General features: G+C 34.6%; 1 protein-coding gene across 1 annotated transcript; it reads right to left on the reverse strand.

The window, feature by feature from the left end:
* Window positions 1–1,014: 1,014 nt before the first annotated feature.
* LOC144967337 (exostosin-2-like) lies at window positions 1,015–16,763 on the reverse strand. The gene is made up of 12 exons (XM_078904433.1): window positions 16,570–16,763; window positions 14,202–14,746; window positions 13,119–13,325; window positions 11,892–12,081; window positions 11,152–11,291; window positions 7,950–8,175; window positions 6,922–7,105; window positions 6,199–6,268; window positions 5,231–5,327; window positions 3,887–4,030; window positions 2,530–2,658; window positions 1,015–1,814 (listed from the first exon to the last, which is right to left on the reverse strand). The coding sequence occupies exons 2-12, from the start codon at window positions 14,717–14,719 to the stop codon at window positions 1,596–1,598; spliced, it is 2,124 nt and encodes a 707-aa protein (XP_078760559.1). The 5' UTR covers window positions 14,720–14,746; window positions 16,570–16,763; the 3' UTR covers window positions 1,015–1,595.
* Window positions 16,764–22,690: the final 5,927 nt, after the last annotated feature.

Consider the following 22,690-nt stretch of genomic DNA (forward strand, 5'->3'; position numbering starts at 1 on the left):
AATGCTTGAACCCACACAATTTACAATGACCAACAGACATTTTAAAATAAAAACTCTGATGATCAAATGAATTGCAATGCTTGAACCCACAGACATTTTAAAATAAAAACTCTGATGATCAAATAAATTGCAATGCTTGAACCCACACAATTTACAAAGACCGACAAACATTTTAAAATAAAAACTCTGATGATCAAATGAATTGCAATGCTTGAACCCACACAATTTACAAAGACCGACAGACATTTTAAAATAAAAACTCTGATGATCAAATGAATTGCAATGCTTGAACCCACACAATTTACAATGACCCACAGACATTTTAAATGGAAACTCTGATGATCAAATAAATTGCAATGCTTGAACCCACACAATTTACAAAGACCGACAGACATTTTAAAATAAAAACTCTGATGATCAAATAAATTGCAATGCTTGAACCCACACAATTTACAATGACCCACAGACATTTTAAATGGAAACTCTGATGATCAAATGAATTGCAATGCTTGAACCCACACAATTTACAAAGACCGACAAACATTTTAAAATAAAAACTCTGATGATCAAATGAATTGCAATGCTTGAACCCACACAATTTATAATGACCGACAAACATTTTAAAATAAAAACTCTGATGATCAAATGAATTGCAATGCTTGAACCCACACAATTTACAAAGACCGACAGACATTTTAAATGGAAACTCTGATGATCAAATGAATTGCAATGCTTGAACCCACACAATTTACAATGACGAACAGACATTTCTATGGGAAGTTTAACAAACAAGTAAATTGCAAAGACCCCACACAATTTAATTCCAATGCATGAACCCACACAATTTACAAAGGCATTATTTATTAAAATAGTCAATACAGTGAATTGTAGTACATGATATTCACCCGCTCTTTTTTTATTTTGCTTTTTCGCATCATCATCGCCATCATCCCCTCTCTCTCTTTCTTCTCTCTATCTATCTTACTCCTTCTTGTTCCCCCATTCTCTCTTTCATTTGATTATAATTTCTTCGTTTTATCTCTTTCTCTCATCGCTAAAGCAATCTCTACCTATCTGTCTATCCATTCACTTTTTTTTTCTTTAATTATTTCCCACATTCCATCCTCCCCACTCTAGGCTACACCTTTCATTCTGTGAATCATCAAAGCAAGATCATGGAACCAATGAGAGAGAAGGATTCAAGGGATTCCCTGTTCACTACTATGCAAGGTCTACTTCTGTTTATGTAACTAGGATTTGGCTAGGCTCTTTTCGATGCTTTAATATGACCACTAGATGAGGGTCAAAGGACTAAAATTAGCCTTGGGAACATAGACATAGATTTTCCCTGAGGGAAAAAAAGTACCAGTTTAGCCGATTGACGTTCTTTTGCCAAACAATCGTCAAAATGATCACCGATGCTTCAATGGGTGAAGACAGTGTATACCCTTTTTCAAAGAAAAAAAAGCATTTTCACTTTTTTTATAGTACTTTCTCGATATATTGGATGTTTCCTCAGTTCAGCCAGATGTACCATCTGGACCGACCAGCCACATGCCATCATAACATATAACACAAAAGCAAGTGCAAAGAAATCATAAAGTCCCTAAATTACTGAATTTCTTTAACACTCCTGGCAGCTTGTCCTTATAGAGAACTGGATCAGCCCTGAACTCAATAGCCTTAAGAGGCATGGAGCCATAGAGCTCTTGGAAGCAGTTGATGCACTCTGATCTCTCTACCATATGTGACGTGTCAGCTGATAACATCTCCTTTACACATTCTGGACACTTGAATTTTTTGCGGGGGACCACCTAAAATTATGCAAATAGTGGAACACTCAGTTTGGCAAAAAAGTGTAAATCAAATAAAATAGTTGAATATAAAGAAATCAAAAGAGTCTCTCTCTCTCCCTCCCCTCTCCCTCTTTCTCTCTCTCTCTCTCTCTCTCTCTAATATTTTATTTCTACCTGAAGAATTATTATAATAAAAATTGAATTAATGAAATAGAACAAACAAAATTAAACAAAAACAAAAACAAATGCCATGACGAGTAGCAATGCAGCAAGTGGTGGTGTGCGATCATGACTAATCAACAAAGAGAAATGACTCTTGAAATTTAATTCATGGAAATCTTTAGGTTATGTCTACTTCGAACTCAAGCACGTTTCGTCCTCGGCCTCCTCCCGATGGCCGTGCTTAAAGGTGGCATGGACTGTATTATTATCGATATTTAAATGAATTAATAAATTTTTTCCTCATTGACAATATAAACAGTTTTGACTTTCAGAGTTGACGTATAAATTAAATATGACCAAGCCACAAAATATTTCATTGAACTCCCAACATGAATTTTTGGGTCATATAACAAAGAGTATGACTAAAAATAAACTATAGAAATTGAACTATGCGTAAGATCTTCAGCAAAAAGCATACAATGAACAAAAATCGTAAGAATACACATTTTTTACACAAGTTGGCAGCACTGCAACCAATGCCTTCTCGAATTACAGAATTAAAACAACAAACCTTGATTGGTGCTTTTCCGGTAATATTGGTGACAAGAAAATTCATGGCGATATCTTCGCAATTGATGTGGTCATCTACCCATTGTTTTAGATTGCCCGGCATGGCATACGTATACATAAAAGAAAAATACTGAGGATAGAGAGAAAAACAATGGTCATTGATTGCTAGCAATTGCTGTGTTGCTGGTTTGCATATTCAATGTTATATCTATATTGCATTGCGATCTTATTTGTTACAACTTTTGAAATATATTAAGAAAATAAAACAAGTAAGGTGAGTTCATTCATTTTGAAAAGACAAAACAAAAAGCAAAAAGCACTTTGGTTCTTAGCTCTTTTAAAATAACATACAAATCTACATCAATCTGCTCATCTTTTGAATTTTTAATCATTGACTAATTGATAGTTCCATATTATAAGCATATTACTGGATGTCTTCGTTGGCCTCATACTCATTCCCTATTTTTCATATTTAAATGATAAATTAAATTAATACCTTGGAATAATATTTAGGCCATATATGAGCTGTTGATGGCCTAAACATTATTCCAATGTAGCAAAATGCTATTCATTATGAGTCCTATAGCATTTCATGCCATTAATTCTACATATTCCAAGTGAAGTGGTAGCACAGTTCATGGGATAGTTGACTGTGAGTTATGATTCTAATTCTAAATCTTCGATATGTAATGGCAAGTGACAGCGTGAGTCATAAGTTTGACAGTGATAAATGATAATGATAACCATAATAAATAGGTATGTAAGAATACAATGAATAATTTATTCACTAAGAATTAAAATAAAAAACCCTAAAGTCAGGTTTTGTTTTTTAAAGCATTGACAATATAGATTATTGAAAAACAAAAATTCCTCACACTCTAAAAGTAAAAACCTGTGACCCATATATATCAATATAGTGAAATAATACATTGGATATACTAGATGGAGATTTCAATGACCTGATGGACAGCGAAGATGGCCAAAAATTCCATGAGATTCCTGTGTAATTTCTTCGAGGGTTGTCAGCTATGAATTCATTGCTTGTAATCATTAAAGTTTAAGAAAATACTGCCTATAAAAAAGTCATGAATTTATAAATATCTTAAAAACATGCATTAATCTGCCATCAATCTAGTTTTCAAGTAATGTATTTATGTTTTCATTGGGTTATTTTTTGTTTGTTGTTTTGCTGAAGAAGGGGTTCGAGCCAAAAACAATCCGTATTTGGTATTTTGTTCTCTTTTGAAGCAGTTATTTTTATTTTTGTCTATTACTTTTTACATTCCACAGCCTCTAGCAGTTTAGTATGACTCAATAAAAAATACAACTAGTCCCAATTGGTTCAAGGTATAAATTACCTTGTGGTGAAAAGCTGCACCAGTAAGGACCATGGATATGGAATTCATCCACTCGGATTCATAGCTAAAGGTGCGGGTTTCATTCTGCCAAAGGTGAAGACGAGACGGATATCCGACTAATCTGTCTGGATGTTCTCGCCAAACCTGAAATTAAAAAGAAATAATAAACATTGCTGGAACTTATTAATGATGAAGATACATTGAAAGAGTTGAGGATATTCTTTAAAAAAGATAAGAAAAAAAAAGGGTATATTTTTTTAAAGAGAACCAATTGATATTTTAGTGTTGAGTTTTACAATGTTTGTGAAACTCTTTGATTGATTAAACGCTGGGGGTAAAGGAAGAAATCAGGAATAGATGAAAGCAAAATGGAATTATTATTAACAATAAATAAATAATAAAGTAAATTCGCTTTATTCATCCCTAAGGGGGAATTTTTCTTTAGGGTCTATTCCAAGAAGAAGACTGGAAGAACCCAGGCGTCAGTCGTAGTACAGCGCCACAAAGTGAGCTAAGGCTAGGTGACTTGCTCAAGGCCACACAGCGCGATGGGTAGTCAAACTCGATACCTTTCAGGTACAAAGCAAAGACCACACCGCTGAGCCACGCTGTCCCATATGTGGGGAATCGAACTGAAAGGTGATATAAATTAGATGATGTTATGGTGATGGTGGTAGTATGATGATGATACTCTGATGGTAGAGATGGAGACAATGGAAGCAATGGTGATCTGTTAGTAGCATTCATATAAAGTGCTTTTTAAAAATAACTTTTATTTCGGAATGTAAGGACCACAGAAAAAAAGACGGTAAAGTAAAATAAGGCAAAAGAGTTTGACAGACTGATATCACTATACCTCACTGATACATGTCATTCTACATCTACATTGAAAAGGTCCCGTTTATGTATTATTGTGACGGATTGATGTATATAAGAAAATTAATAAAAAATTATCTTGTTTTATTATTTTTTTAAAATTAGCACAATGTCCACTAAACATGCTCAAACTAGCCGACAGCAATACTTAAAATTTAGAGCGAGATATGACGTCTGTCAGGCGATATTACATTGTTTCAGCAAGAGACAATGCTGTGAACTCATTTTACACCAGAGGATGGTGACAAACTGTGAGTAAAGAGCCTTTTCCAAGGACTCAACTATGCGTCGATCAGAGACTCAAACCCAGGACCTTCTGATCCGAAGGCAAGTGTTATGCTACAAGATCACATAGATGCACATAACACATGCAGACTTCTCTAGCCCTAGTAAAGTTTCTACATTCCACCAAAGAAACTTTGGCTACTTCCCACCTCCTAACCCATTAACCAGTCTCTACTTTCATACTTCATATCCAAATTCCATCTCATCTGCCGTCAACATGATGATATCATCATCCAGGGCCAAAATGCATTCTGTCTCTATCTCATCGTAGGGAAAGAACCTGTGGAAGCATCAACATTGATAAAGTAAGGTTTCTTTGGGACTTTTCATCCTGCTTTTACTTAAAAGGCATCAAATTCTTTAAACATCGATAAAATATGTATCTCAAAGTTTTCATCAAAATCCGTTATAGGGTTTGTTTTTGTTTTTTAAAAAAAGATTTTGAAACATAAACCAAGTTTAACACATGCTGTCCTTACCAAAGCTGTATTATGCAAGACGTATGCTATTTTGAGTTGTTTATTATTTTTTTAACCCTATAAGGAGATGGGAAAAGTATTTTCATCGGGTCTTTGTATTCACAATCATATAAAATGTTCTACCAGTATTTACTTTATGACATCATATTTAACAAAAAAGAGTCAGATTCAGTTCAAACCAAAATACTAACATGAAATCAGCTGTATAGGATTTCTTGATACTTGAGTAACTATTCTATAACTCGGTAGATAATACTCAAAGAAGTTAGAAAAAAATTGATTAATTTTTTTTTTAAATCTATAACAATAACAATCAGATAAAATAAATTATAAATATACCAATATTGAAATATTTACTTCTAAGAACACCAAAAATATTTTTAAAATAACTTAACAAATTAATGATTTAATTGCTGCAAAGGTTACAGGTGGCTCAATCACTTCGGCTTACTAAATTTTGATAAGAAGCAGAGCAACTGTGAGTTTATAGTGAAATTTGATTATTTCTATACTATTGTTTTTTTCCATGAACAAGTGAAATTATATGAATTCACTCATTTATCTATGGAGATATAGTGGTGACAAGCAACACTGCTCGGATTAAACAACGAATCTTTGCCACTTACCTATTTCATTTAAATGAAAAATTGTTTAAAATGTTTTATCACTCACCTGTTGCTCAGTTTATTCAACTTTGTTTGAATGACTTTAATAGGCTTGCCAATGTTGGGCCACTGGCTTACTGATGAAATAAAGTAAAAGGTAAAAAATGTTTATTAATTCAAAGTAGATATCAAATACCAACAGCGTTAAAAAGGAGGAGGAGGAGGAGGAGAAGAGGAAGAAGAAGAAGAAGAAGAAGAAGAAGAAGAAGAAGAAGAAGAAGAAGAAGAAGAAGAAGAAGAAGAAGAAGAAGAAGAAGAAGAAGAAGAAGAAGAAGAAGAAGAAGAAGAAGAAGGAGATGAAGAAGAAGAAGAAGAAGAAGAAGAAGAAGAAGAAGAAGAAGAAGAAGAAGAAGAAGAAGAAGAAGAAGAAGAAGAAGAAGAAGAAGAAGAAGGAGGAAGAGGAGGAGGAGTAGGTGGATGAAATAAAAATGAGGAACAATGAGAAGAGAATGTCTTTGTAACATTGTTGAAGACATAGCTTTGAAATTAAATTTTGAATACCTTAATTATATTCTAAGCTATACTTAAGTTTTTGAGGCTTGACAGAGAACATTCTAATATAACTATAGGAAGGGTGCGAAAGTAAATCATGTGAATTCTGACATTATTTCATAGTTTCAGGAAAATTACAACTTCTCAATCACTGACTTGATTGTTTTGTTTTTTTTAGGTGTTTCAACAGAGCTTTCAACACTATTTAGGTCTTTTAAGGGCCAGGCGGTTGACTTACTTGGTGGTGGTTTGACTTCCTGATTGTTCCATACAACGATGACTTTGGCCAGACTGGGGACTTTACCCACCTGACGCGTCACCTGGAACAATGAGTCTATCCTGTCGTAGGTAAGAATAACGGCCGTAAAACCAAGGGATTTGGGAGCCCTCAGAGGCAGGAAGAGGGGGTTCCTAATGGCTTTCTGTGGGATGAAAGATAAATTGAATTTCATTTCATTTCTTAATCTATTTCTAATGGCTTTCTGTGGGATGAAAGATAAATGGAATTTCATTTCATTTATTGATCTATTTCTACTCGCTTTCTGTGGGATGAAAGATAAATGGAATTTCATTTCATTTATTAATCTATATTTATTTTCTTTTTCTTTATTAAACCGAGTCAAATTTAAAGAAAATTGAAAAGAATTCTCTTTAAAGTCTCGTTCAAAAGTAAAAATTAGTTCACCGCAAAATCATTAATATCAATTCATCAATGATAAACTACTTTTCTAAAGAATGTATAGAGTGCAAAACAGCCAACTTTTCAAAGTAGATATCAAATACCAACAGCGTTAAAAAGGAGGAGGAGGAGAGGAGGAGAGAGTTAAAATGGGACACTCTAACATAGAATACCATCATGACCCAAAACAGCAGTATGTTGGACTTTCCTTTAAAAAAAAAACAAAGTTAAGCTTTTATACAGCTCAATATCTGCTAAACGTGCTCAAAGCACTTTACAAATAGTCCCTAGCCAACAGCAACACAACCAACATTTATGACAAGACAAGACGCCTGTTAGGCGATATTACAATTTTTACAGCCAGGTACTCATTTTACATGGTGAGAGAATGTGAGTAAAGAACCTTTTCCAAGGACTCAACTATGCACCGCTCAGGACTCGAACCATGGACCTTCCAATCCGAAGTTGAATGTCATAGCGCTAGCCCACATAGCCGCACAAACAATCTTCAATCTTAAGGAAACAACACCAGAACAACTTTAACCTGAGCTTTCCCATCTCTGAATAATATATCATGAGTAACGTACTTTGTTCGGTAAATCATTCCAATCCTCATAAGATTCGGCTGCAAAAGGGAACACTCTATCATTGAAAATCTTCAAGGTGGTCAGAGTGATGTCTGAAAGAGACTTGAAGTAACGTTCCCAGTAGAACTGGACCTGCCGTCGCATTTCCCAGATACGGTCATTGCTGTAGTTACGAAGTACCATCAATGTGTCCTCTATCTGACTTTCGTATATTTGTACGGATGCTCTGATGAAATAAAATTCATGTTCGTAAATAGATTTGTTGTAGCAGAAGCAGCAGCATTAGTCATCTGAGCAGTCATAGTGGTGGTAGTAACAGTAATAGTGTTATTAGTAGTAATAGTTAATTGTAGGAGTAGTCATAGTAATAGTAGTTGTAGTAGTAGTAACAGTAGTAGTAGTAGTAATAGTAGTAGTAGTAGTAGTAGTTGTAGTAGTAGTAGTAGTAGTAGTAGACGTCAAATTTATGTATTTTTATGACTTTATGACCCCGCTGGACACCCAGTATTAGTAGAAATGGTTGTAGTAATAATAGTGGTATTCTCCAACTTGTTTAAGACAGACAGTCTCCGTTCTAGACAAAAGTTTTTATAATAAATAATAATTGAGCTTTTATATAGCGCAATATCCACTAAACGTGTTCAAAGCGCTTTACAAGGGATCCCTGGCCAACAGCAACATTTAACATACAGATGGGACATGATACCTTTTTTTTTTTTCGGACAGAGACAATGCTGTTAACTGCCATGTACTCTTTTTACACTGGAGTACAGTGAGAGAATGTGAGTAAAGAGCCTTCTTAAAGGACTCAACTATGCGCCGAGCGAGGTTTGACCCCAAGACCTTCCAATCCGAAAGCGAGTGTCATACCACTAGACCACATGGCCGCACAAAGTTTTTGTCTTGGACAAGTCTTCGCTTAACACGAAAGAAAATATTCAGAGTGAAAATAATAATAATAATAATAATAATAATAATAATAATAATAATAATAATAATAATAATCTTTATTGTCCAAATTAAAGGCAATTCATGTGAGGTAAACAATGCTCAGCTTGGTTCATGGTATGAACATCAACACATTTACAAATACAGACACAGCCATACACGAACATACACGCTTGTACATTGTTTCTACACATGTATACAAAAGAAATGAGCGTACATACAAACACATATACATACATACATACATACCTGCAGACATACATACAAACCAGCATATCATCGTATATGCATGCCTTCATACACATACATACATACATACATACATACTACATACACATACATACATACATACATACTACATACATATATACAGGCACACAGACAGACAGATAGAACGATACGATATATTTGCTGGGACAGCAGATAACCATATTATAAATATAGTGTCTTATATTAAGAAGAATATGGCAATGATTGTGATGATGATGATGATGATGATGATGATGATGATGATGATGATGATGATGATGAAGATGATGATGACTACGATAATGATGATGATGATGATGATGATGATGATGATGATAACGACGGCGGCAATGTCGATGATGATGATTCACGACACTGCTTCTCGTTATTTTCATTGGTTGTCTCATTTTTCCACAAAAGATTTGTTAATTAATTTTCTGGCGGTTGGAATGAAGGTTGCCTTATGTCGATTTGTCCTACATTTTGCTTCTAGATACCGTCTTCCGGAGCGCAGAAGTTGGAATTTTTCGCTCAGCGGATGCCTCTTTTCGTTGATAATGTTAAAAGATTTCTTCTCAACTGCATTAATAAAAGTTGTGTCAAGGCTTCTAAGGTCGGTGTTAATTATTTTTGAAGCCTCTCTGAGGGTTCTATGTAGTTTGGATTTTTCTTTTGTTCCACAGCTTCCATACCACATTGTGATGCCAAACGAAACGATACTCAATATTAATGACTTGTAGATTTGTATCATGGTCTTTCTGTTCACATTGAAAGACCTTAATTTTCTGAGTATATACAAGCGCTGGTTACATTTTTTGATGACATTTTTGGTGTGCGATTCAAATCTTAGACTGTTATCTATAATTACACCAAGGTATTTAAACGTTTCAACAGTTTCAACCGCCTGATTGTTAATTTTTGTTATTTGTCTTGCTCTTTTTCCTATTTTTCTGTGATCAAACAGTTGTTCCTTTGTTTTTGTTACATTGAGCTCTAGACAGTTATCGGCACACCATTTGCTGAATTTACTAACTTGCTCAGTGTATTTAAATTCGGAGACGGAATCATTGAGCAGGCCGAGTATTGCGGTGTCATCAGCATACTTGATGAGTTGGCAGTTATCAAAGCTAGCCACACAATCGTTTGTATAGAGGATGTAAAGTAGAGGTGAGCTTACACACCCTTGTGGGCATCCGTTTGAAAGAGTTTTTACTGATGATATATTTGAGCCTACTCTGACATGTTGGGGGCGATCGATGAGAAAGTTGTTATACCAGTTGATGAGGTAATGGGGAAGGTTTAGAGCATGCAGTTTACTGATTAATATGTTGGTTTTCATGGCATTAAAGGCAGACGAAAAATCGACGTATAGGATTCGGCAGTAGTTGGCGGGTGAAACATCCAAGTGATTTGATATTGAATGCATCACTGTGAGGAGTGCGTCTTCCACACTAAGATTTTGTTGGTAGGCAAACTGATATGGATCAAGTATGTGTTGGTCATATATAAATTGCAACAGCTCTCTTTTCAGAATTTTTTCCAGACATTTCATAATAATTGATGTTAACGCAACAGGTCTATAATCATTCAGCTGAATTGGTGGATTCTTTTTGGGTACTGGAATTATAGTCGATGTTTTCCATATAATTGGGATTTTCTGTTCATCTATTGAACGTTGGAAAATAGGCAAGAAAGGGACAGCTAGTTGGTTGTTACAGTTTGAAATGAGTTCCCCACTAAGTCCATCTGGACCTGGTGCTTTTTTCTTTTTACATAACTTAAGAACATTGATGACCTCCTCTTCTTCGATTTCTAACTCACACATGAGTTAGGCTGATGCAAATCTTCTACAAATGCCTGCCTTACAAAACATGTGCATCCAAGGGTGAAGTTTGCAGTGGTGGGAAGAAGGCAAAAGCTGCGATATTTGGATGCCATAACTATTCCTTCCAAGTCTAAATATAATATAATGTTTGGTAAAAGCAGAAGGTAAAGATCAACTGACCTGGTCCAATCTAGAACTTCATGGAAAGGAAGTTTATATCCATCAGCAATGACCACTGGGATACATCCAGCCATCAGGACATCCATCAAGGATGGCTGGCCAAGGCGATTGGTTCGGACAACTAAGCAGAATGTGGATTCCTGTACAAAAATTGGTAACAATGAGCATTTTTTGGAAACGGCTTGTAAAAATAAAAATGTAATACTTATTTTCGTCAAAAAGAAAATATTGCTTTTTTTCCAATGACAACAAACTCTAAAATATACCTTCTTTCCAGTTTTATGTCTGAGTGTGTTTGTATTGTCATGACCTGAAAGTTCAATGTTTGTCACTGATCTTAACTTATTTACATGAATTTATAATACTCAATATGCAAATCAATTTACACATTTTATTACTTTCACATTATCCACACTTTTACCACCAAGTTATTTGTTAACTTATTATCATGTCTGTTCAACACGTCTATACAAAAAATTTCCTATGGATGAATAAAGTATTATTATTATTATTATTATTATTATTATTATTATTAACATAAGTTTTACAAAGATGATTACATCTACATTGCAATCAATTGATGATGGCAATAATTGGTCTCAAAACAAAACAAAAATACAATTTATAATTGGCTATTGATATTCTACAGTGCGATAAAAGACAACAACAGCCAACGAAAATGCAGACATCCTAGTGTCATACCACATGATTACAAAAGCAACTCCATAAAAAGGACAAACCTGTAAAACCTCTGGATATGGATATTCAGTGCCAGCAGAATCACAGCGGGTGGTGTAATTAAAATGTTGCTCACTACATCTGTCCAAGACAACAACTCCATCATCCACCAGGGTCAATGAAAGAATCTCATTCTTAAACACTGGATTCAAACCAAACTGGGAGGACAAGAGGAACCACTTTCTATCTTTTCTGTAAAAAAAAAAAATGTTTTAAAATATTCTTAGTATATCAGGTCTTGATAGCTCAGTTGGTAGAGCACTCACTTCATAATCAAAGGGACTGAGATCAATCCCAGGTGCAGTCGAGTTTGTTTTTTTCTGACCCCCCTCTCCACCCAGCAGTGATTGGGTAGCTGGGTCTGTTAGATCTGGTGGAGAGTACTTTCCAATAGATCAGTGTCCTATCCAAAGGGTAGCAAGTAATTGCTATTGTCCATTTCGTGCTATAGAAACTGGGACAAATGATAAACTCAGGGCTCCATGGGCCTAATGGCTCTGAAAGGACTACTTTAAAAAATTTTATATAGGTACCTGGGCTCAGTGTTGAAACATATGTCTTAGTTAAACATACAAAGTTTGTCTTCTGTTAAACCTCAATCTATAATAGTAAATAATATTAGTAAAAATAAAAATGCCATTAATCCTCCTGTGATGTTGCCATATATTTTTTCACCCTCTCCGTTGAGGGAACACCAAACACCAGATGGGTGATACATAGTTCAAGAAATGTCAAGAAATAGAGTAAAAGAATTATGTGAACCATATTCTACGATGAAAATGAATAAAAATATTCCACTCTGAAACAGTAGCCTTCGTAAAAATGTAAGTCAAATTCACTCACATCACATGGGTCATATAATCTGTACGTACCTTGAAATATAAACTATGTAATTATTCTTACAGCTTACAATATAATCACATTATACCTATTACCAAGTTTTACTTTACCACATTTATTTACATATATTATATTTTTATGTATGTATCATTGTCGGCATTTTATATGTCTGTACAAAAATTTCCTTTTTGGATGAATAAAGTACATCATTATTATTATTATTATTATTATTATTATTATTATTATTATTATTATTATTATTATTATTATTATTATTATTATTATTATCATCATCATCATCATAATTATATTATTATTATTATTATTATTATCTTATATTGAGCAATTTTTGTTTTTGTTTTTTGGCACCAAACATAATGTAGACTTACTCAAACGATTTCAAAGGCATAAGCACATTCTCCAAAAATGTATTGTAAACTGGAATGGTGATGTCAAAAGTACGACGGTAATTGATAGTGTTGAACCCTCCGCTGGCCACAATTGCATAACTGGTATTCACACCAAGGACTGGCTTGTAATCTGGAGCCTTTCCAGGTAGCATATTGAACAGAATATGGTTACGACCTGAATTCCACCTTGAATGAAAGAAATAGTGATCGTGTTGTCGTTGTATACCAAGTGTTAATATTAGTATTGATGCCATGGTAATGTTATTGATGATGTTTTGGTGTTGGTAGTTATGTTTTTATCTGCATTGTAAAGTGAAATTAAATTATGATAGCATTAAACTTAAACTTGAGCTTTTATATAGTGCAATATCCACTATGTGCTCAAAGTGCTTTACAAAGGGTCCCCAACCAACAGCAACACATAACATGTAGAACGAGACATGACGACTGTTGGGCGATATTACATTTTTTCCCCGACAGAGACAACGCTGTTAACAGCCAAGTACTCATTTTACACCTGAGTACAGTGAGAGAATGTGAGTAAAGAGCCTTTCCCAAGGACTCAACTAAGTGCTGAGCGAGGCTCAAACCCAGGACCTTCCTATCCGAAAGCGAGTGTCATACCACAAGACCACATAGCCCCACATACCATTGGTGACCTAAGATTTGCACATTCTATTCTGAAAAACTTTTGAAGGTCAGAGAGCAAAAAAAAAGTGTGTGCTTGTGAACTGGTAACCATAAATAAATGTCTCCTCACCACACTTCATCACTGTAGCTTCATTACTTTATTATCAAATAAAAAATATATTGATCACTTATCGTATTATACAAGCTAACGCTTATTTAGCATGGATGACAGATAGTTATGATGCATAAGCTTGTGTGCAGAACTCTACAAAACGGATTAATAATCCACTGTAATTTTGGTAATAGCAACTCATCTCAAACAGCACTAACATGTAAAAAGCAGCTGTATTGAAAACAGGCAAATAGGAACATCAAATGCATGGGTAAATTGTTGGATAAAGCTAAAAAAAAGTATTATTTTTGATTACTCACCATTTTAAGGAGGCAAGAATTTGACTGACTTGGGATGCATCTATTAAATTTTCATTCAAAAGATCAATTGGAGGCACGAAGAGACATGCAGTCTCAGGTTTAGTTGTGTAATAAGGACTCCGAGAAATGACTTGTAAAATCTCCTCAAACTCTCTTGACATGACAGGTGTGATATCCTTTCCATCCTTGTCATAAAATTGTTTTATTGGATAGATATAAATGCTGATCTGTGTGATATCATCATACCCACAATGAAAGACTTCAATACATGAAATATTATGAAAAGTACAATTTGCATTCCTTTCCTCTGAATAAGGAGAATCAGGAGTTAATATTACTGACTCATGACTTTGTAATTCTGATGGTAAGCTAAGTTTTGACGATGAGAAAAACATGTGCAACCACCAGTAAATAATGTTGACAACAGCAAAGCCTACAAAAGCATAGCCGAGAGTCTTGAAAGTGACTGAGAAGTTTTTGCGCTTCATGGTTTCAACCTGTCCGTCGATTAAATCCATTCAATTGCCAAAGGTTTTTCACCGGAACTGAAAATCAATAATGAGAAATGATATCTTATTAAAAACACAATATCTTTAAGTTCATAGTTGCAATGCTGAAAATTGGAGTTTAAGAAGTGGGGGTAGAATTTTCTCTCCATAAAAAGTAACTTTGAATATAATTAATGTTAAAACTTTTAAACTAATTTAAATCTCCTTATCAATCATATAATGTCCCATCATAGCTTAAAGTGGTATTATGTCTGGGAAATAGTGATAATAAACTTTAAAAGGAACTGAATAAAATATAGAATTTTAGTTTTTGGCAGTTTTAGAATCTGTAACGACCTCTTCATTTTTGCCAACTTTCACTTTCTTTTAATTGTTTCCATATTATCACAAATGCAAATGAATTGCTTGTTTTTGGATATTGGAGAAATCAACTGTTCTTGTGCAAAAACGATTGTAAATGAAGAAAATATCAGTAACAAATCTCTTGAATACCACAGGAGGTAACCCACTGCCACAGACCTGAACTGAATGGAGTGAATGACCTCCTGACCGGTGCACAGATAGAGTGGTAAAAGATTGCCAATTCAAGCCTGTGCAGTATAAATGGTTTTTAATCTAACCTGCAGTCATATGGTAAACGGATGTAAACGTCAACGTAAACAAAAATAAGCTATTTATATAATGTGAAACCCTGTTTCATGCTGCATAATACTATCTGAGCTATGTAGTAATGAGCATCATAATTATAACACAAATACATAATATACAAACTGGTATCGTTATTTAAAAAAAACAATCTCAACCATGAAGACATGAAAAATATCAGACCCGTCACAAATTTACCTTTATTAAAATCTTGTATTGAATCAATTAAATGAATATCTAACTGAAAACAAATATGCATATATTCAATCTGCGTCACCATAGCACAGACACCAAACTTTTGAGAATCACTTAACATGTTTTAATCCTGCAATGACAGAAATGACTGTTTTTACTCTCTTGGACCTTTCTCCTGCATTTGAGACTATTTATGCAGCAGACAATCTCAATCGTTCAGCATTGACGAAACTTGGTTTCTGACTTGATTTCATTCATATCTAAGTGGATGATCCCATGAAGTACAGTGGAAACAGGGATGGTGTGACAAGAGGAATGAAGAATTCAGATAAATGTGTACATGAGTGCAAAACTTTTTACCAATCCTACACTGTGTAAACTTTGTGCAACTGATCTTTGTAAATAAAGCGCTTTGGAGGCCTTGGCATATAACGCTATAATAATAATAATAATTATTATTATCAAATATTATCATCCATTATAGCATTCCGCATAAATCTTTCATAAAAATTCAATGCATATATATATCGTACTAGTACTAGCTAGATGCAGAATTTTCGATATAATTGTACTAATATCAATATTATTATCATTATTATTGTGACTATTACTATTATATTATAACTATTATTATCATAATTATTATTAGTAATTATTATTACTTAATTAATTAATAATAATAATTATTATTATTAGGCCTCTATTACACTTTCAATAAAGACACAAAGGTAGAATAACCTTTAATTCTAACACTCAAATGTCATCGTAATGCTGTGTTGAGACGTTGCTATATTGGCCGACCAATTCATTAATAGAGACAAAAAAGAAACAAAAACAAAACAAAACAAAAACACAACAAATAAAAACTTTATCAAGTTCAATGAATAATAATAACAAAGCCCTAACTTCCTTGTTAGGAGGCAGCAGAGAGATCACAGCTTCTATTACTATACTATTGCTTTTTGTAACCCTTGATTACTTATAACACTTTTGACAGAAATAAAATTAAAATTAAATACCTCTGCCTCAGCTGAAATTGAAATCGCTGGAGTCAACGTACTAAGTTGGACTTGGGACTGAAATTTCTCGGTCTCTCAGCCTTCATGACAAATGATATCAATATTTTATTGTATCAAATATCAAGAACAATTATTTTTATTCTTGCAAATTCACACAAGTAGATAAGATAATAGAATAAAATCTTATTAATCTGCAGGGTTGCCAGATTATTTTTCAACAAAATGCCAGGGGAAGACTCAAAAAATGCCAAAACACTCAAAAAGATGCCAAAGTCTGTTGACTCCCACCCCCACTAAGAAAACTACTCACTTTTGATAGACAATTTACTATCATATCCTGGTGGCTTGCGTGTTTTCTTTTCTTTTTCTTTTATTTTTTTTTTTTTATTTTTTATTTTTTTAATTATACTAAATTTCCTGTTGGGGTAATTATTTACCTACTGACTACTAAGTGGAGTGCTAAACCACTACACCACGGTTGGATTTTAAGAATGAAAAAGAAATGTGAAGATGTTTGTTTTTACGCGTTTAGAAATAATTAAGAAAAGGTGTCATTTGAAGTATAATATACAAGAAAAGAAAATGCCAAATGAAAATGCCAAATGCCAAATGATTTTTCTAATGCCAAACGGTTTTCAAAAATGCCAGATTTTTGGAATCTGGCATTTAAAATGCCAAACTGGCAACCCTGTTAATCTGTCTCAACTAAATTTTTGATACGACATTAGTCGACATTAAAGTGGCCAAATGGAACCTCACGTAGCCAAAAACATATACTTTGACGCTCTTGAAAAACGCCTTGGTTTTGCTAATAAAAAAAATCGACTAGACTGAGGAAAGTTATAATTATTATAAAAAATTGAAAACATCAATTATTATTTTTATGTTAATAAATAAATATTAATAATAGAATCATGATTCTCTTTGTGGCCAATTTTGGTCAATTTAGTCACGATGTGGCGATCTGGCAATCCAAAAAGGTGATCCTTATTTGATATTTTAATCGATACTAATCATAAAGGTTGAAAGTAGTTAGTACATATAGAGCAGTAAAGTTAGGTGCCCCTAACGTAAACAATAACAAGTTGCTAGTGATTTCCGTTAGGGACCGGAACAATTTACGCACAATATAGGTCTCCCAATTTTGTAGTTTGAGTTGTAGGCAATACACTTTCAGTATTGAAAATATGTTTACATAAAATCTAACAGTTGCAGAAATAATAATATAAGGCTAAATTATTATGAAAATCAGGCTCCGAATAATTCTCGTTTTGTTCACACCAGCGCAATAATTTGCTCTGGTCTAAAAATAGATAGACTGTAACTTTTGATAAATTTTAGAAAATTTTACCTTTTGTTCCATAAAATATCCATATCTAGACATTATTTGATGCATGATCGAGTATTTATGAATATGTGTTTCTTTTGCCACCTAACAGCCAAATTTTAAAGGTTATTTTTTTCTATTATTTACATTGGAACGTGAGCTGTCAAGACAGGAACATGTGGTTTGCCACGTGCTTCTCGACCTTTGTTTACGTTTGGGGCACCTAACTTTACTGCTCTATAGAACAGTAAAGTTGATGTCCCAAACGTAAACAAAGGTCGAGAAGCACATGACAAACCACATGTTCCTGTCTTGACAGCTCACGTTCCAATGTAAATAATAGAAAGAAAATAACCTTTAAAATTTGGCTGTTAGGTGGCAAAAGAAACACATATTCATAAATACTCGATCATGCATCAAATAATGTCTAGATATGGATATTTTATGGAACAAAAGGTAAAATTTATCAAAAGTTACGTCTATCTATTTTTAGACCAGAGCAAATTATTGCGCTGGTATGAACAAAACGAGAATTATTCGGAGCCTGATTTTCATAATAATTTAGTCTTATATTATTATTTCTGCAACTGTTAGATTTTATGTAAACATATTTTCAATACTGAAAGTGTATTGCCTACAACTCAAACTACAAAATTGGGAGACCTATATTGTGCGTAAATTATTCCGGTCCCTAACGGAAATCACTAGCAACTTGTTATTGTTTACGTTTGGGGCATCAACTTTACTGTTCTATCTATGGTCAGTACAGTAGTCAGAACTGTTGGACCGTAGCCATCGTTATGTTATAGCCTGAAACTGAAATCCAAAAGGACTGGCAGTTTGACGTCATTATTTGTTTTTTGCACCGCCTAGTGAGTTGTCGTTAGTAGAGCTCATGGAAACAAGTTATTTCATTGGTTGAACTGTTGAATACAACTCACGATTTGTTTTCTTTTTTGGCAAAAGACTGGCATTTTGGCGTCATTTTTTTTTTGGTCAGTATCAGGCCATAACTTTAGGCAGGCCACGGTTGGACCCGCGATCTCAAGTAGTCGGGAAGAGGGAGCTCTAATGATGACTATGGTTAGAGACGATCTTTTTTTTTTTTTTGTTTTGGATCGTGGATAGCTCATGCGGTAGAGTCACGCTCTCCTCGGCCAGGCGGAGTTGCGTGCCAGTAAGGTCGCGGGTTCAAACCCCCGTTACCGCCGCGAAATTTTTATTCTCTGTTGTCTTCTGGCACATTCCTACTCACTTGTAGTTAGCACTACATACCTTTTCGCGCTTACCTGCTTAATCGGCATATTCAGTTTACTTTTGCGGTTCTACTAATTACCGTCGGGAGCCGTCCGGAGGTCATCTAAAGCATTCTCAAGCCATCTGGAGGCCCTCAGAGCTGTACGAAGCTTTCCAGAAGTCGTCCGAAAGGGAGGCCTTCTGAAAGCTTCTCGTTTTGCGCCGGACGTCAATTAGAACTCATGCTAACTGCCGTCCGGCGGCCTAGGGAAGCCGTCCGGATGTCATCTATAGCATTCTCAAGCCATCCGGAGGCCCTCAGAGCTGTGAGAAGCTTTCCAGAATTCGTCCAAAAGGGAGGCCTTCCGAAAGCTCCTCGTGCTGGCATTTCTTTCAATTTGTATTTTCACCGTGGATTTTTTGTCATGCGTTTATTTATTCAATTTGTCAATATATAGTGGCATTTTAAATACTATAGAACAAGCCTTGATAGATTAGTGAAAGTTTAAACTTTCCTAATACTACCATTATTTTGGTTTTTCGTCCCCATTTTGTTTTGTGAAGTATTGAAAGCAGTCCAGGTTTGTTTGTTTGTTTGTTTTTTTTTGTTTTTGTTTTTTTTTTTTATGTATTAAGGTTAGCTCGAGGTCAGAGGATTTTTGTTTGGTTAATATTAGGGTTAGTCATAAGTCTTAGTAAATGTGCTAAGTTGTTTGTTTTTTCCTATTAGGGTTAGTTAAAGGTAATAGGTTTTATTTTTTCTTAGGGTTAGTTGAGGGAATATTTGAGTCGTTTCCCTTAGCACGATGAGCTTTCGAAGTCATATATATCCGTTACAATAATCCTTTTCTCAATGGTCAATGTACTATTTATCGTTCAGTATCAATAATCATTTTGTGAATGGTCATCATCATCATCTAGTCAGCTGATCCTGCGTAGGACGTTGCTTCCCGAACTTTCTTGCGAAACAGATTACGGTTTTCCGCCAGTCTACTTGCTTGAGTTGCGGTCATTGAATGGTCACTGCAATATTTATCGATCAGTACCAATAATCTTTATTATGGGGGATCTTTGCTGATATGGTCACCCTGTCCTTGGAGAGACAATAAGGTAAATGTCCCATATCTCAGCAAATAAACAAAATAAATAAAATAAATAATTAAACTTTAAAAAATAATGTCTCGATTAATAACAAAAAGGAATGGGAGAGATTTCAGGTTTTGGTTTTTAAAATAATGATCAAATGAGTGTCTCCAAAATATAATTAATAAATCAGAATGCATTTCATGGTTCCTGGAAATGTCGAAAAAATATTCAATACTAAAAATCCTTATTCGGTAGAGTAGTAGACACTTTTTAGTATCAATTAAGGCCCATTACTGGTGTAGTCGACCACTGTTGCCAGATTATTCCGGTATAAGATACCAAAGGAGTCATAGAAAAACGCCAAAATGGAAATGTTGCCCAACATGGAGCGGCATTGTACCACCAAGTCTTAGACGACAAGACGCAAATCAAAGGATGCATGCAAGAATTGACGAAACCACAGACAACACTCCCATAAAAAAAATCATAAAGGGGTCACCTTCAACAACAAGACAAATCGAGAAGACCTTTCCACCTAACAAAAATGGCAGTGGTGTGGAGGAAAACTGGAGAGAAATGTGGAACAGGGAAATTCCAAGAGGGGGAAACATCATAAAAGATCCAACTAAAAGAGTGCCCGCATTCCATAACGCCAGGAAATACTGGGTTTCCTAAAATCGCCTCTTAACTGGACATGGTAGAACTGCATCAAATATGTGCAGATGGAAACTTGGAAACAGTGATATGCCGGAAATGTCAGGCAGCCCTAGAGACCAGTGATCACGTCGTCCTCCACTGTCCAGTTACTAAACTTGAAGGTAGCTATGAAACCGTCCTTAGGGCGGAGGAAGACTATCGAAGCTGGGTTGACGAAATGAATTTGGAGGTGTAACCATACGCTACTACTAGTGTTTTGTAGGCATCCGTTTTCCACTGTCTCGTGTGCAATGCTAGAGTTGATGGGTTTTGAGCTTAGATACCTATCACTAAATAGTCAGCAAAGCCCGATATTTCGTGTTGTGTCGCCGGGAGTAATTCTCTTTGTCTGAGGAACAAACAAACGAGGCTTTTTGTAGCAAGTTTCCCTCGTTTCGATTCAAAATTAAACAATATTTTTAGCAAATATTATTTCGTAAATAATTGTTAGGACACATTGTATTTATTATTCAATAATCGACCCACGAATTGCAGCGGTCTTAGTTTTCATCAAAGTGTGAGGTTGGTTATGCGATATAGTTTAGAGTAATGTAAATGTTGCTGCTCGAAGCTCGAAGGAATAAATAATAATTTGAAATTGATTGTAAGCTTCAATTCTATTACACAAACGGATCAAATGAACATTTCGGGTTTCTCCTTTATCAACAAAACAGGATGAATGAAACACCACAGATGAATGAAATAATGTGGTAATGGCGTAGTTTTGAACGATATAGCTGATACGGTAGAGTCACGCTCTCACGGGCCAGGCGGAGTTGTCGTACCAGTAAGGTCGCGGGTTCAAACCCCCATCACCGTCGCGAAAATTGTTTATTCTCTATTGTCTTCTGTCACTTTCCTACTCACTTCATATCGTGTTGTTAGTAAGTTTGCTAGCAAGCCTACTAATCATGATAGTCAATCCAGGAAGAATGACGTTCCATGACATTCAACATGTGAAGGGAGACGGAACTCCGGTAAGAGGAATCTATAATCAGTGCTCATATTACAGTAAAATAACTTTTCCCTCTCTGTTTCCAAATGTATTATGCACTAAATTACAGGCTTGGAATTACCATTGGTTGGTAATAAAAAAATTTAAAAAAAGAAGAACAAGTTATTTTTGAGCTTTTTGAAAAATAAATCGTTTTATTTTATAAGGGTAAACAAATCCATTCTGTTCTGCCGCAATAAAATGCGACTGCTTTACGCCTTATGTATGGGGCGAGGGGTAAAGAAGCATGCGGTTGTTGCTTGTTGGATTTTGATTGGATGCATATGTTTATATTATCATCCTCTGTTTCTGTAAACTGTTTCCGACTCTGTTCTCGGCCATTAAGGGGAGGGGCGACACCTGAAACTATTTTCAAGAATAATGATTATATCCAATATCTTTTTATATTGGGACATTGCCTATGACCAATGGATTCGAACCATGTGATTTATTTCGGTGGGCGTGTCCGGTTGCCATGGTGACGGCCGCCATCTTGGATTTTACTCTTCTCTGGGTGCTATTTTAAAAAGTTACGTTCTCAATAAGTTTCCATGGAATTTTCTTGAAATTTGGCATGGTTGTATATTTGTATATTATTTTTAAAAATACAGAGCATTTTTTAAATATTTTAAAAAGATTTTTATTTACAAATTTTTAAAAATTATATTTTTTCGGTATGATAAAAATCATGTTTTTTTGACATAAAAATGTCAATTTTTCAAAAAATAATAAAGATATTTAAAATTCCTTCTGTATAATTTTAGATAATCACTATAGCTCTA

The sequence above is a fragment of the Berghia stephanieae genome, chromosome 3 (genome assembly GCF_034508935.2).
Source record: "Berghia stephanieae isolate SIO BIC M18660-M18661 chromosome 3, UCSD_Bste_1.3, whole genome shotgun sequence".
Classification (NCBI taxonomy): domain Eukaryota; kingdom Metazoa; phylum Mollusca; class Gastropoda; order Nudibranchia; family Aeolidiidae; genus Berghia; species Berghia stephanieae.